This window comes from Mustela erminea, chromosome 5, assembly GCF_009829155.1.
Source record: "Mustela erminea isolate mMusErm1 chromosome 5, mMusErm1.Pri, whole genome shotgun sequence".
Taxonomy (NCBI): Eukaryota; Metazoa; Chordata; class Mammalia; order Carnivora; family Mustelidae; genus Mustela; species Mustela erminea.
In genome coordinates, this window is record NC_045618.1 from 76,316,518 (window position 1) to 76,333,690 (window position 17,173).

At 38.9% G+C, this 17,173-nt stretch overlaps 1 protein-coding gene across 9 annotated transcripts in view; it reads left to right on the top strand.

Annotated features, from left to right (window-relative positions):
* The window catches only part of LOC116591218, a 198,499-nt gene that overhangs the window by 788 nt on the left and 180,538 nt on the right, over nt 1-17,173 (top strand). For all 9 annotated transcript variants that reach the window (XR_004285879.1, XR_004285877.1, XR_004285876.1 and 6 more), the window contains exon 2: nt 1,262-1,333. Coding sequence is in view for 2 of the 9 variants with exons in the window: in XM_032343981.1 (XP_032199872.1) it covers nt 1,262-1,333 (72 nt within the window). In the remaining 7 variants the exon portion in view is untranslated. The remainder of the gene's footprint in view (nt 1-1,261; nt 1,334-17,173) is intronic.

A 17,173-nucleotide genomic window follows, 5' to 3' on the forward strand; every position in this document is an offset into this window, starting at 1 on the left:
ATCAGTTAACAGTGCACAGCAGAGGCATTTTGGAGTCTGAAGAAAAAGGAAAAACCAGTAATGCTGACCCTGTCTTTCTTTGAAATTCGGTGTTTTTATCATGCATTTTTTGCATTAATTTTAAAAATATTGCATCAAGATATTTGTATTGGTTTCTGAGTTCCTTGGCATCCCCTTGAGTTTTGCGGCACACCTCACCCTAGCCTGTGCCCTGCTGGGGTGCTACGTGGTGGTACACTGGTCTGCTTAGTTGGAGTGTAAGGGTCAAGAAATAGCATACTGAGGGGCGCCTGGGTGGCTCAGCGGGTTAAAGCCTCTGCCTTCAGCCCAGGTCATGATCCCAGGGTCCCGGGATCGAGCCCTGCATCGGGCTCTCTGCTCAGTGCAGAGCCTGCTTCTCTCTCTCTCTCTCTCTCTCTGCCTGCCTCTCTGCCTACTTGTGTTCTCTGTCAAATAAATAAATAAAATCTTAAAAAAAAAAAAAAGAAATAGCATACTGAAATGGGAAAGGGGGTTGGCGCAATGGGGCAGAGCACTTGACTGCCAGTTTGTGGAGCCTGAACTTCAACCAGTTGTTAGCAAAGATACTGTGGGAAGACAGTGACGTAATCTGGACCCAACTCTGGGAAGATGGGCTGCTACAGATCCAGGAAGGTTGTTTGAAGGGAAGAATAGGAGAAATGGGGTAGCTGGGGCACATTCATGGCTGTGGTCTTATGAAAATCCACCCATTTCCCTAACAAAGTCACATGAAGTTTGCTTATAATTGGAGAGGCGTGTGGTGGGGCTAGCTGAGTGCCTGAGGGTAGGACTCCCAGGTCCTGGTTTAACCCTCAGCCATTTCCTACCCGGTTTCCATGGGCAAGAGGTTCCAGTTCTAAGCTGTCTTTTCCTTGTGTATTAAATTGTTGGGCAATTCTTAGAACGTTTTTGTGAGGATTCAGAGAAATAAAGTATGCCTAAGGGCTTTGAAAACTAATAGTTTAAGCAAATGTAAGGCATTATTCTTACCTACATATCTATATAAATAGAATTTAAACGAAGAAGTTCTGGGGCTTTACAGAAGTTGTCTTAAGCAGGAAGCGTCTTTGATTTAACAAGCTCTTTTTGTGTGTGTGGGATTCTGTTGACAGATATTTGGAATCAGCTTTTGGATAATTCGACAATTTTGTGAATTAAGGTGCCTCTGTACTCGTCTCTACAGCAAGTCCCTCAAAATGACCCCTACCCTTTGTATGGCTACCCTCTCTCTCACCTGCAGGTCATCAATGCAGTCCTTGCCTTAATGAGACACCTGGGACTTACTCTCTGCCCTGGATCACTGTCACAGCAGGTGAGTTCCTTGGTTGCTGCATTCATGGAGAACAAACCACCACTTGTCTACGGGAAAGCATTTTAAGCATGCAGAAATCTCAAATTAAAAAAATATGCTTGGGTGTTTACACAAGAAGCCTTCCAGAAGTTATGGAAAAGTGGAAATACCTAGCCCTGGACCTATGACATAACAGGTAGTTACAAATATTTGCAGAATATACAGCAATTTATATCATCTGATTCTTCTGTTCTACCCCCCACAGATCCTAAGAATTATTTCTAAAAAGTCACACTAATGATAATATCATAAAGAAGAACAAGAACAGGACATAAACATTTCTAAAGGGTATAAACAGGATAGAAACATGCTTTTTTCTGAGTAAAATGCTTTGTCTCCTTATATTTTAAATGGTTTTTTAAGTAATTTTGGTATTAAAATTACTATTGGTAGTAAATAATACATAATATTATAAGGAAGCTCAGTCCAAAAGTCTCAGTAAAGAGAAAGTTTCCCTTTCTAAGAAGCATTGTCACCTGTTTTTTTTTTTTGTTTGTTTCTTTTTTTGCATCTGGTTACAAAACTATCCCACTCCCATGAGAGCAAGAATCGTTTTTTTTCCTCTTAATATCTAATCAAGAAACCATAAAACTGAAAAATGCCAAATTATAGACTTTTAAAGATTTTTTTAAATTTATTTATCAGAGAGAGAGAAGGGGAGAGAGCAAGCACAGGCAGACAGAATGGCAGGCAGAGGCAGAGGGAGAAGCAGGCTCCCTGCCGAGCAAGGAGCCCGATGTGGGACTCGATCCCAGGACGCCGGGATCATGACCCGAGACTTTTAAATTACAGTTATGTTCTGCAATAGAAAAGGGAAACATGAAAGCAGTTTTCTCTTGTGGCACAAGTATACTCATGGTCATAGGGACAGCAGGTCACATGGCAAATCCCTGGTTCTGACCATTAGGTCATGTGAGAAAAAAACTGAGTTCACCTAGAGTTCTTCTGAAACCTATAATGCCTCGTGTCAACATCAACTTAAAACACCTACAGATTTAGATGCTCTAGGTTGCTCAGGTGTGTAGAAGGAAAGGCTGTCTAAATAACAAATGGAATGAACTGATATGGACAAAGACAGCTTGATCTAGGAAGTTGTGCATTGTAACTATTTTTAACAGCATCACTTTTAGCATCATCAATCAATGTCTTCAAGACTAGTAAGGTCTGTATTTTTTTTCCTAAATCCTACTACACAATGTAGCTAACATCTTTTCAAGTTCTTTGTTCTGCTAATGTGTTTTCAGATAAGAAATTGAGAAAGTCTCAACTTTTAGGTTGATTCATAGGAAACTGCCATTTTTCTTGGCCATAGTCCCTGGAATATTGGCAATATTAGTTTGTGATTCCCAGCGGTTCCCCTGGCAATGACAGAATCACCCATAGGCTAGAGATAAGTCTGTGGCTGTTGCATGTATGTATCAATTGGGAATGAAACCTGTCACTTCTAGTGACATGATGTGGTGGGGTCTGGGAGACCCACAGCACTGAAATGGGGTTTGAGTGCTTATGCTAGGGACTCTATTCTGTTTTGCACACAATTAGTATTGGTGTAGGGTTTTACTTTTCCAGGTTCTGGCTGGTTTATAAATGGAGTCCACCTTTTTTCACTGAGTTGCCATGGTATACATTCTGACCCTAATTTACTAATTAATATATGTTTGCCACGTGTTTCCGATCAGATTGTTAGTTCCTTGAGGGCAGGGAATGGGTCTTAAAAATCTTCAATTTCCCTCATCCAATGCTAGCTCAGAAGCAGGAGTCCATCAACAAATGAGAATTACCAGCTGTCACCGTTCAGGTGCGTCATCAGGGACAGGAGACTAATAATTGACCTCAAAAAAAAAAAAAAAAAGGGATCTATTCTGAACACATGCATAAGTATAAAATTGGATCTGTGATAACTTGCACAATCAAAGGTATGGGCTATTAAAAGTATATGATAGAAGTAGTGGGGAGAGGGAACAGGAACCAGAGGCTGGGTTGAGTCTGAAAAAAACTGGATCCAGACAGCGGCTCCAGAACAGCTCTAATTGGAAGATGGAGGAACCAACTGGTGGACAGTGGGCAGTTGCTGCCTTGTTTATATCAACAGTCCCAAGTCTGTCAGCCTGTGCGACTCCCTGGCCAAAGTCCCCAAATAGGCCAGTATGGTCCATTCTTTGATTGATGGATATGCACTGCATAAGCTAGTGAGAATGGGTAAGCTCAAAGCAGCCTCCGTGGATGAGATGACCACCTGCCATGCTGATGCCTGGATGCAGCATCTCCAGAAGTTCAGCCAGGACGGAGATGATGTTCATCCAGACTCCATAGAATATGGGCTAAGTTACTACTGCCCAGACACAGAAAGGATATTTGACGATGCAGCAGCTATAGGAGATGCTCAGTGATGACTGCCCAACGCCTGGTTGATGAAATATGCAAAGTAGCAATTAGTTGATCTGGAGTGTGATATCATACAAGGAATATCTTCACTGGGAGTAAATTCCAGCTCAAGAAACCATTTTTCTTGCTCATCCAGAAGAAGAAGCTCCTCATCCATTAAAGTTTTATCATGAGATTGTAGCAATTCAGTCACATCTTCAGGTTCCACTTCGAATTCAGTTTTCTTGCTATTTTCCCAAACCTTCAATTTGTAAAAACTACATTACCTGTGGAGCACAATAAAGTGCAATAAAAAAGAAAAAGAAATAGTGGGCAAAGGAAAGGAAGACTTTGTTGAAGAAATAATGTCCAAACTGAGGGCTGCAGGAGAAACCTGAAGTAATTAATTAGCCAAAAAAAAAAAAAAAAAAAAAAGAGAGAGAGAGAGAATTTCAGGCAGAATTTTAAAAACTGCACGTGCAAAGACACGGTGGTAGGAGTGATCTTAGAGGTCTTTAACCAGTCACTAACCCCATGGACTTTTGGTATAACTCAACATTTAGAAAGAACAGCTTCCATGAGGAAGCAAACTGCCCTCAGCGAGAAACATAAAACAATCTGGTGTTTAGCAGCATGCCATCGTAGAAAGGGCAAGGGTTTGATTTTAGACAGATTTGGGTTTGAACCTCTGTTTCATCACCTTCTTGCTATGTAACCTCGGGCCAAGTGTACAGCTTCTCTAGATGCCAGATTTCTTGTCTCGTATTACCATCTATGGTATTCATTGAAAGATTAAAAGGGCACATGTGTAATGTACATAGCACAGTACCTGACCCACAGCGAGTGCTGCTGAAAGACTGCTTTCATCTCCTGACTACCCATCTTGGTAACTGCCAGAAAAATGGGAGGGGGAAACCCAGAATGTGTTTTGAGTTTCCAGTCTGAGCTCTTTCTTAGAAGCAGGGCCTCTGCTACAAAGAATCATATTTTATCTCCCCAGATCCAGTATAGCATTCCTGTCTTCACCCTCCAAAAAAGATTTAATATACATAGGAAATGCTATAAAATTGTTTTACCTTCTCCTCTCTAGATATCCTAGTGTTTCCACATGTTACTATATTTCCAAAGAAAAGGTGGTGAGGGAGGGATAGATTAATACTTTAAAGATTTTAGCACTTGTATTTATGAAGTTAGGACTTGAGATTTACTAAGCCATTACATAGATACATTTAAACAGAGACTAGTTCTGAATTTCTATCACAAATAGCCAAATAAGACTCTTCTCTTTTCTCTTGACTTGCATGAATTAAAAGTCTTGAAGAGTAGTCTTCAGCAGAAAAAAAAAATACACATATATATATATGTATACACACACACACACACACACACACACACACACACTGTTTTGATCACACTCTGCTGCAACAGGGACTCCCCCTTAACTCAAACTTGGTTTGTTGTATTAAGTCTGGAGTTTGTCAGACTGAACATCCTCCTTCCTTTATTTCAGCAATGTTTTTGAAAGACCTGTTTTTGGTTTAAAGTGACTGTCTCCACCAAGATCCAGAAAAGCAGCTAGGCTCAGAGCTAACACAGAGTCCTTTATTCTGCCAGAACACAAGCAAGCCAGTGACCACGCAGAGTTGCTATCTCTCGCTCAGCTTCTGTGCTGCTAGCTTAGAGAAGAGAATGTTGCACTCCATCTCTCTCTCTGATGGAAGGGGTTCCTCTGTGACACATGCTCCTCCTCCTGTTCTGTATGTTCTGGTCCCCTAGCCCTCCCAAGACAGTCACACGGAAAGAAGCTCCTTCTGCTCTGTCCCCAGAGGCTCTTCAGGCCCAAAGGACCTGCCCAGGCCCTTCTGCTGTTGCTGCCTCATTGTAGAAACATGGGCCCAGAGCTTTACTACTTAACGCTGCATTTCCCAGGGCACCTGCGTGGTGCAGTCCATTAGGTGTCAGACTCTTGGTTTCTGCCCAGGCCCTGATCTCAGGGTCATGAGACTGAGCCCCACATGGGGCTCTGCCCTCACTGTGGGGGGCTTGAAATTCTCTCTCCCTCTCCTTCTACCCCTCCTGCTCACGCTCTCTCTCTCTCTCTCTCAAATAAATAAGTAAATCTTAAACAAACAAACAAACATACCTGCCCTTCTCAGCCCAGCAGCCTCAACATTACTGGGGAGCTTATAGAAATGCAGATTCCTGCTCACCCCAGACCCTGAGAATCAAAATCTGCCTTTTAACAAGACTGCCAGGTAATTCATTTGTACATTAAAGTTTCAGAAGCACGGTTGGTCCCAGGCCACCCAGCCAAGAAAGACAGGGAAAAAACAAAAAGCATTTTAATTAAAGGTGAAGTGCATTTCCTTTGCCCTGGATGCCCTTTCTTCCTCCAGTCTCCAGGCTTCATCTCTGTGTACCTAATTCCTACCCTGTCTTTCTTTCTTGAGTTGTCCCCAGTGCCTTCTCTGGAAAGCTCCACCGACTGCCAGAGGTGTCTTCCGCTCACTAACCTGTATCTTACCACAGTGTGTTCCCACCATGCAAGTATCTTTGCACAGGTCTTATCCATCCTGTTCAAGGCTTGGGACTTGCCTGAATCTTTATATCCTCTAGAGTCTAGCATGGCGGGCCCTGGGGGTAAAAGCCTATTTATTTATTGAAACAAGGGAAGGGAAAGAAAAAAGAAACAGCTACATTCATGAAATAATTGTCCCTGAAAAACTGAGTGCAGCCCCAGGGATGCGCTTGAGCCTGTTTGAAACAGGAACCTGGGAACCATGTTACATTCATCTTTAAAAAGCCCCAATATACCGGACACGGAAATGTCCGTTTTCCAGAAGTTAACTGGATCAGATCAGATTCAGACACACCCCATCACAGCACTCCTCATTTAGACCTAGTCTAAAACAGAGCTCTTTCTAGAATAAAGTCACAACTCCATTTGCTAGAGCCTTGGTCCCTGGCTTTATCTATGCTCTGAGTTCTGAACAAACTACTTCTTTGCCCACTTTTTTGTCCTGTGTCTATTCCCACTTGATAGTTAATACATTAATTTTCTCTAAAGAAAAAAATGTATTTGCAAAAATCTTTCAGATTCATTTTTTTCTTTAGAAAGAAATCGTACAGAAAAAATTTAGTGTTTTTAATTCAAGTTTTCCTAATGCATCCTTGAACAAAGGCAATGAGTTTCTGGCTGCAAGTTACAAATTGAACAAGTCATTTTATTACTCTTAATTGATAGCTGAGTCAGTTAAAAACCTTGATTCTAGATGAGATTTATGATGTCATATTCAGAATAAATATGTCTTCCTGAGAGACATCCTGGTGTCATTATAATCTTACCACACATAAAATATAATGGGATGTTCTCCTAGGTCTTATAAGAAATTAGACTTTATTAGTGTCAATTCTGCTGTGACTAATAAAATGAGTATATGACTTGCACAGGAGACTTTGTTGTAGGACTGGAGTTTACACAGAATAGGTGTTTTCTTTGATAAGCATTAAAAAGTATGACTACCTTATACAAGATCAATCATTTTGGACGTACTGTCCTATGTTATCATGTTTTCCAAAAAAAATTGATGTTCCTGTGGGGGGTAGGATATTCAGAAACAATAGCCCTGTGGTTTCTACCTATGTGAATTTCTTTTAAGTAAACAGCTATGCTAGTTAGCAGTATTAATTGTACTAGCAAAAATTGATAATATTTCTCAGAAAACAGGAACTAATTTTGTCATATTTGATAATAATTTGGTCAGAATTTAATAATTACATTGGTCATATTAATCACATTAATTTGGTAATATTTAATAATAATTTGGTCATATTTGATGAAATATTGTGTACAATAAATGGGATAACTCTCTGGAGACTGTTTATGAAATCAGCTTAGTTTTTAAAAAAAATTTAATACATGAAATTGTCTAAATTTTATTGAAACTAATCACATGCCCAGGTACTGTACTAGACACTGGGGATGATGCATCAGTGAAAATGACAAATATGATTCCTGATATAGTGATCTCAGAGTCTGATTCAGGAAAAGATACTAAAAAGTTGACGTATAGTTATAAATTGTGACTCATGCCATCAAGTAAGAGGTTAGTATATGATACAGGAACCTAAGCTGGTTTGGGGAATAGGTTGTATTTGTCATGGAAACTTTGGGGGATTTAAGGAAGAACCAGAGTTTGTGAGGAAAGACTGGGGAGAGTATTCTAGGTAGAATAGAAGGAATAGAGGAGCAGAAACCCAGATGTGGGAAAGGGTTTGATGCCGTTACTGTAGTGGAAGAAGGACCAGACTGATTGGACCATACTTCTTGAGAAGCAAGTGGTGTGCCCTGAGGAACAGGTTCATGCGATGCCTTCAGGATTTGTCTTATTAATCCCATTATATTTCCTCAAGTAGAAGGGTGTCAGGGACCTGTTTATATTTTAAAACCACTTTGCACTATGTGGGAAATGGGTGGAAATGAATCAAGAGTAGAAGGAAGGAAAGCACTCTGAAGACTATTGTAGCAGTCTGAGTGAGAGAGATGAAAGTGGCTTAGATAAGATTTAAAACTGGGAAGATGAGGAAAAGGGGACAGATTAAACTATATTCTGGAGATGAGGAAAATGTTACTAATGGATTGGGAGTAGGGATGGAAACTAACTATAGTCTTCATTTGCTTTTTTAAACCACTGGGTAAATGGAAATGTCAGTCCCATATTTCTTATAGTTGGAAATTTAGGAAAGAAAACTAAAAAATCCATTTTGGACATGAGACTGAGATCTTGTCAGAGAACCAAGTGGAATAGTCAAATAGGTACAGTTTTGAAAAAATAGATCAGAAAATAGATCTGATTGGAAATCAGGTATTTGGGAACCATTGGTGTTCGGATGGTATTTGACACTGGTGTATAGAAAAAGCGTAGAATGTCTAGGGGGGAAAAACCCACTTTTACTCCCAAGGCGCTACAGCATTAAGAGGTCTTGTTGTGGAGGAAGAGCTGTCACAGGTGACATCCAGGCTGGGGATTCGTTGGGTAATTCTTTAACAAAGAAAATAGTATTTCAGGAAGGAAGGTGTGATCAGCTGTGATGAATAGTGCTGAGAGGTCAGGCAGGATGGTGTGCTCCCATGGATAGATAAAAAATAGTTGTCTTATTCGGGTGGTGGTTTTAGAAGTCTATCTCCTGTTATAATGCTTAAGCTTTATTTCACAATGAAAGCCTAGTAGCAATGGATCATTTTGTTGACTTAATTTCAGCAGGATAGTACCTATGATGATCCCCAGCTCTTTGTTAATCATCTTTTTTATGCATCTTTTTATTGTCATCTTAAATATTCACCTGATAACTCTCATATCTCCAGTCTAGGATTAAAACTTCAGAAGTTTTAAAACCTGATTAGCCCTCCCCACTAACAGCACAACTGCTAAATGAACAAAGACCCTGCCTTACAAACATTACATCAAATGTATTGTTTGCTTCATATGAGTTTTGCATGGCCTATAACAAATTATCTATTTCTTCCTTTAAGTTTATTTATAGAATTTTGCCCACAGTATCCCTTTCCTAAAAAATAAAACAAAAAACCCCCAAACCACCTTACTCAGGTAAGTTCTGGTCTTAAGTTGGCAGCTATGCAATGAGGCAAAGATGACAGAAAGTATCTGAACAAGATGGTCTTTTTTTTTTTTTTTTGCTTTTTTCCCCCCCTCTTTACATTATGATATTATATTCAGGAACTAAAGAAAGGAAGTGAGATGATTTGGACAGGAACTAGTATCATTCCAGTTTGGGGCCCAGAGGGGTTGGATGGGGACAAACCCCCACCCTCCACTTAAATACCTTGACTATTCATTTTCTTCATAGTGACTCGAGAGTCATCACCCTGTGGTGCTCATGCATAGGAAAACAGAAAGAGGAAGGATCCTCCAAAAAAGACAGGTCTCAGCAAAATTGGCAGGACTCTATTCACTTCCCCCAACGTTCCGCCTAAAGGCTCTAATTACACTGTTAGATAGTAGTCTCACCTCAAGCACAGATTCTTCTTGGCAAGACATCAAATTCATGCACATTACTTTCTGTAACCCTCTACAACTCTGTTATGCTTGCCAGAATTAGTCCAAGGTCACTTCCATGCTGCATGTCTCATGAGATAGGATAGGTCTCCATGTTGCTCACTTGTATTCTGACTTGTCCACCTCTTCTTATCTATATCATCAGGCATATTCAGATAAGTCTCAAGAAAATATGTCATCCTTTCTATCTGTGTTATGGATGACACAATATAATCTGTGCGGCATTGGGAATTAAAGAGATATACGGGATGGTTGGAGAACTCTGGAGGCTGTATGGGAGAATGTAAATGAGGATGCATTTAAGAGTTTTATAATGGCAGGTGCTATGGTGTCCCGAGACAAGAGCTCTTAGGGAAGGATAATTGGATTTTTCTAGTAACATCCTTGACTCTTAATTTTTGCTCAAAGAGACTTAAATATAGCATGTGTAACTTGCATTTCTCCTTTTATCTACTAGAGGGACCCCCCCCCCCATATCAAAGAGGGAAAGCATACTTTTCTATGACTTGCTTCTCTTTTATCGTAAACCAGCTTCTCTTTTTGGAGAATGTTTCAACTGGTGTTGGTTGTTTTGGGGGATACACTTGCTATGAAGTTGTCCAATTAAATGAACAGATGTATTTAATACTATGGAATGCTCTATTGTAACTTTGGTTGATTTTCATGCTCCAGTGATCTGCCACGAGAAGAGCATGCCCCGGGTAGCTGCTACTACTTTATCCTGAACCTTAAAACAAGCACCAATGGACTAGACCTGAACTCAGTCCAAAGCCTAGAGCCAAGTCCAGCCATCTTGCTTTCCCAGCCAAACTAGACTTGATTAGCTAAGCCATAATCACATGTAGATCCATGAGCATTTAATGTGTGTTCTTGTAGCAATCAAGTTTTAGGGTAGTTTGTTATGCAGCAGTATTGTGGCAATAGCTGACTAATACATATACTTAGAGGAATTATGACATAAACATGAGTGCAGAAAAGCTACTTATCTAGCTTAATCATCTTGTCTAAGCCTTGGAAAGGGAAGCATCAAAATCACTTACTCATTGAGTTTGAAATGAATTGGCATCGTCGTATATTTCTTTATAAAATGGAACTTACATAAAAATACATTGAATTTGAAAATAAATAAAGCCATTCAAAATTAAAAAGCCATTTTATTTTCAAATATTTTTTAGCAGGAGAACTTTCCAGCACAAATGTTCTTGAAGAAGGTGGTTTTGTGTGAGCAATAGCAGAGCTGAAACAACGCTCATATATGCGATCAGTTCTCCATCCATCCATCCACCCATCCATCCACCTCTCCATCTTCATTATTTTTTGCAGTTTATATAGCCATTCAGGAACAATGCAGTAGGTTTTAGGTAATTCATATTAGAATTTAGAATCAGAAAAATTTCTTATATTTTCTGCATCCAAATTGTGTAAGAAATCCATGATTATTGTAGCAAAACTCAAAAGTGCATAAAAACGAACAAGAAAAAAAGCCCTACATAAATGCACCACCTAAAGATAACCTTTATTCACGTTATTTTTTACAAAACTTCTTTTCTATGTGTGCCTGTGTGTATTTTTATATATATTTAATTACAGTGGATTCATACTGTGCATACTGTTCTGTCAACTGCTTTTATCATCATTATGTTGTAACTTCTCTCCATGAAGATAATATAGAGCTACATAATCATTTATAATGAACTGGCTGGTAGTTAATAAAATACACGCTCTATAACTTATCATCTAGTCCCCTATCTTTGGATGTTTATTTTGTTTGCGAGTTAGTTTTCTTTTAAAATAGCCATTATAAATAACAATTGCATGAACTTTCTTGTTCATATACTTTTTCACTTTTCAAATTATTTCTCTAGGATCAATTCCTAGAAGGGATATTGCTAATGCAAAGGAAATGTACGTGTTTAAAACCCTTGTCAAACCATAAGTGACTCTTAATCTCACAAAACAAACTGAGGGTTGCTGGGGGGAGGGGGTTTGGGAGAAGGGGGTGGGATTATGGACATTGGGGAGGGTATGTGCTTTGGTGAGTGCTGTGAAGTGTGTAAACCTGGTGATTCACAGACCTGTACCCCTGGGGATAAAAACATATGTTTATAAAAAATTAAAAATTAAAAAAAAAAAAAAAAAAAAACCCTTGTCAAGACAAGTCCCAGAAAGGCAGTACCCATTTACATTCCCTCCAGCTAAAAGACTTCTGCTGTATCTTCCAATCGAAACTCAGTACTGCTTTTTGAAAGCTGTATCTCCCTCATCTGTTTTCTTTTATGTGTCTACTCTTTACTCTATTTCCACTTCGGGTAATTTGAGAAATTCCCTCTTTCCCTTTTCTCCCTGTGACATATAAAGAATAAAACATGACTTTAAAAAAGTCCTGAATGCATAACTAAGAACAATCATCACATCCAAGTTGTCTTCTTTTACAGGGAAAAAAATTACTCTTAATTATGGCCTCAAGATTCTTTGGAATAATATCTAACTAAATCATAACCTTTACAATTTCATGATATTTAATAGGGCTTGTTGGAATGAGTCATTTTGTACACATTGGGAGTTTTATGGTGAGTTTAATGTCACTGAATTTAATTAACTTAAATTGTCATTTGCACATCATTATACTGTGGCAAACCTTCCTCAGTCAGTGAGTTTTTGGCACTGAACAACACCACCACCAAAAGCGCACAGTTCCTCTCAGAAGTTAAAAGATTTATGTGACTAATTTATTAGGTGAAGAAACCAAGTCATAAAGCAATGGATTCTCTAACAGCAGGAGTATGAAAGTATCATAAAATTATAAAGGTAAGCCTGCTACTAAGAACAAAGAGAAATATTAAGATAAAGGAACAGTTTCATGGGCCAAACTCAGTCTATTGTAATCACTAATAGATGAGATTACAAACTAATGCCAGAATTTTCAGTAGGATTATTGCTTGGAAGTGACAGCTGGCCTGGGACCTCACCCATGCTTCCTCCAACTCCCAGAAGTCACACAAACACATCAAAAAGAAATCCTTCAAAATGGTTTTAAGAAGGCAAAATTAAAAAATGGTAATATTTTGAATATTGCAGAAAAAGCTATTGCAGTGAAGAATTTATGGAAAACCTAAAATCTCTTAAAGACCAACTCCTAAGGGCACCTGGGTGGCTCATTCGGCTAAGTGTTTGCCTTTTGCTCAGGTCGTGATCTCAGGGTTCTGGGACTGAGTCCCATGTCCAACTCCCTGCTCAGCAGGGAGTCTGTTTCTCTCTCTCTCTCTCTGCCCCTCCTCCCTGCTCCTGCTCTCTCTCTCTCTCAAATAAATAAATAGAAATCTTAAAAAAAAACCAGCTCCTAAGATGTTTTTTTGTCATCTTAATCATTCCTGTGTATTTTGGAGGGAGTTAGGAAGTTCTCATTACAAAATTAGACTTTGAAAGACCTTCTTCCAAAATACTTTCATGCAACTAATGTCTGGTTTTCTAGCACATTAAATGTTTTGTTTTGTTTTTGTTTTGGGTTTTTTTTTTAAACATTAACACAGAACATCATATTTCAAAGCACTCGTTGGATAAAATCATTAACATTATTCTATAGAATGTTATATTCAGAGACAGCATCCTATAAAGATAATTTATATTTTCAAAAATAAATCTTTCCTGCTGTTTATTTCTCTGGCAGGATATATATTTTCTGGGTGTGCCTTTTTATTCAAATTAAGTTCACAAATATTTACTGAATAACCACTTAGTACAAGATTTTGTGTCAGAACGTCGAAGAACTAGGGATAAAGACAGCAGATTAGGGAGTGCCAGGAGCTGTGGGGACGGGGAGAGGACTCTTTAATGGGTATGGAGTTTATGGATGATGAAAAATTCTGAAGTTTTTGTGGTGATGGTTGTACAATACTGTGAATGTACTAAATGCTCCTGTACACTTTTATTTTTATTTTTTTTAAAGATTTTATTTATTTATTTGACAGAGAGAGATCACAAGTAGGCAGAGAAGCAGGCAGAGAGAGAGGAAGGGAAGCAGTCTCCCTGCTGAGCAGAGAGCCCGATGCGGGACTCGATCCCAGGACCCTGAGATCATGACCTGAGCCGAAGGCAGCGACTTAACCCACTGAGCCACCCAGGTGTCCTCCTGTACACTTTTAAATGGGTACAGTGGTGAATGCCATATATTTTACCACGCCTTAAAAAAAAAAAAAATCAGGCAGGCCAAAAAAAAAGAACTAGTGAATGAAGGAGAGGCACAAATTCTCCACTACAGTAGTAATGTTTGATAAGAAAGTGTGTTTAAATTATCCTCCCAATATCGCTATTGATTTCACGCAGTTACTGTGCCAGTCCAATTTAATAAGCATGTATTATGAGGGCAATGATAGGCAGTCATACTTAAAACTGAACAGAAGTGGGGAAATGAGTAGTAGATGGTCCTTGTCGTCAAGTAGCTTTTGATTTTATAGGGAATTAAGATAACTATAAAAAATGTCTCATGCAAGACAGAATGCCAAGCCATACAAGAGAGCTGAACACAGTGTGAAGCAAACGAAGTGGCTAATTAGATTAATTCTTGAGGAAAACATCAGGGATGTGGTATCTTTATACTTGGTCTTCAAGGGTGGGTCTGATTTTGCCAGTCACAGACGATGCTAACCGCTGGCCTGGGTGAAGGGAAGAAGATAGGGAGAAGCACAGAGCCAAGAAATTCAAGGTCCTGGGGAATGCCAGTAGCTGGCTTGGCTGGAGGGCATAGTTTTACAGGCCAAACAATGGTAGTGAAGTTTGGGGAAGAGTCAAGGACACATAGGAAAGGACTGGACACATTTAGAGTTTGAAGATGAATTAGAAATACTTCTTTTCCCCAACTTTTCACCTGCTAAATGGATCTTATTGTTTGATTGTTTGAAGACTTCATTTATTTGAGGGAGAGAATAAGAGAGAGAGAGTATAAGCAGGAGGAGGGGCAGAGGGAGAAGCCGACTCTGCTGAATGAGGAGTCCTAGAGGGGCTCTATCCGAGGACTCCGGGGTCATGACCTGAGCTGAAAGCAGATGCTTAACTAACTGAGCCACCCAGATGCCCCTGCCCAAAATTTCTATCTATTTATTTTAGTTCTGCCTTTGAAACCACAATAAATAATTTTTTTTCCATATCAGATCTTCAGTATTCAAGTCAGGATATATGTTCTTTTATCTTCTCCTTTCTGGGCCCTTTAATTGTTCAAATATTTCTCTTATGACATACTTTCTAAGACTCCACAGTTCTTCTTGCCATTCATGCAAGCATGGCTTTGATGTTGGTATTCAAGGCTAAATAAAATATTTTAGAGGAAATTGTAGATGATATAATTTTAAACAAACAGCTGTAATTTCCCTTTCAGGCAGACTTTGAATTAGTCATTAATTGGTCATCTCTAGAAACAGTCATTGAACTAATTATGAATTCAGCTAATTTTATTTTTATTTTCATTGACCAAGATTTTATTATCTTGTTCATGGATTTTATTAGGAGGCATACTTTTAACTGCGTTGCTAAAATGAACATAGTGACTAGGAACTCAGGCCCTGGAGTTAAGATTTTGTGACTGGTCTCCAACACAACCAACTACTACCTGTGACCTTGGACAAATTACTTAATTTCTCTGTGCTTTGGGTTTCCTGATCTATAGAATGGGTAAAAATACTGCCTACATTATTTTATTAAGTAAGTTATTATCTAGCAATAGTAAAAATAAGAAAAAAATTAATTATTACTATTATTATGGTGTTTTTAAAATGTATCCACAAATTCTTTAATATTCCTCCCTTCAAGGGGTGGAGCCTAATTTCTTTTTTCTTGAGTGTGGGTGGGATTTAGTGACTTCTCACAAATAGACTATATAGTTTTTTTTTGGTTTTGTTTTTGTTTTAACAAAAAAGCATCATGGCTACCTCATTTCTTGGTTTTCTTACTCTGGGGAATATAAGCTGCCATGTTGGTTTTCTACTCTGTAACAAGCCACTGAAAATTTAGCAACTTAAAATAGCACATTTATTAGCTCAGGTTTTCAACACAGCATGGCTAGGTCTATAAAGTGTATTTGAACAAGGACATTATATATCAGGGTATGCTTGCAGAAGGCAAAAAAATACAAACAAAAGGAATTCAGAGAAGAAAACTGGAAGTAGGGAGAGTGTTTGGGTTGCTATCTAACAGCTCAGGATAGAAAAAAAGTTTGCTCCCAAATTGCTGAGGTGACAGTGGGACTAGATAGAGAGATTGGAAGGGAAAATCATTGAGGAACTAGAATCTACTGAATTTAGTAGGTTGAATTACTATCAGGCTTTGATGGAGTCCTGGGACTTGAATGGTCAAGACGTACAAATGGGAACGAAGAAATATACATTGTGGGGCTTATTCAATGATGGTAATTGTTCAAGTTGTGTGTGGGTGACATGCCGTGGGAGGGTGTAAAAAAAATAGAGCTGAATGAATAATGTTAGGGGATACTTAAATTTAGAAGTGTGGCAAGTAGAAAGTCAGAGCGAGAAAGACAGAATTGGAGCGTTTTAAAAGGTAGGAGGAGAATGAGAAGCGTAAAGTGGGAGATGAGAATTTCAAGAAGGGAGGGGTAAGTCATATCAATGAATGCCCTTTCTTAAGGTTAGGGAAGATGAAGACCAAGAAGTTAAATGACAATGAATTTGAAAGTGCGTTGTAAGAAAGAAGAGGACACAGCCAGTGCCCTTCTAAGTGCATGCAGCAATCTAGGGAAGCTGACAGAAAATAAATATGTTTCTCTTCAAGATGAAGAGAGTGACCTGGTCCCTGAAAAACTATCCCAATTCTAATATTCTTCCTCTTGGAGCTAGAGAATACTGGGAGATTTCAAGGAATGATTAGTTAAATACTTCTCTCAGTGGAGGTTACTCATTTAACTCATTGCCAAAAAGAACAATGTTGCAATGTAAGTGCTTCCTGAATTAAAAACTCTGGACTCATAATTTGGGCGTTGCCCATTCACTGCTCTTAAAGCCACCTTGAGGCTGTTCTTGCAGAAATCAAGAAATATCTGATTTCCATCCGTCATGATACCTGATGTCCATCCTTCCCACTTACTACCAAACATTAACCAAACTGCCTTGGGCCAACCTGAGCTTCTGGCAACTTTGGGGGAAGGAGAGTCAACATCATCAAAAATACTAAGCAAGATTATAATATAGAACTGCAACGCACCTCTAACAGAACCACAGGGACTAGGTTTGAATAAGCACTTGCCCTGCTCCTATCTTTTCTCCATCCCATGCCCCAGCCAATTTTAATGAAGACAGTGTTTTATCATGGGTATACAGATGTTACTGGTAAGCTCATAATCACTTTTGATAAAAAT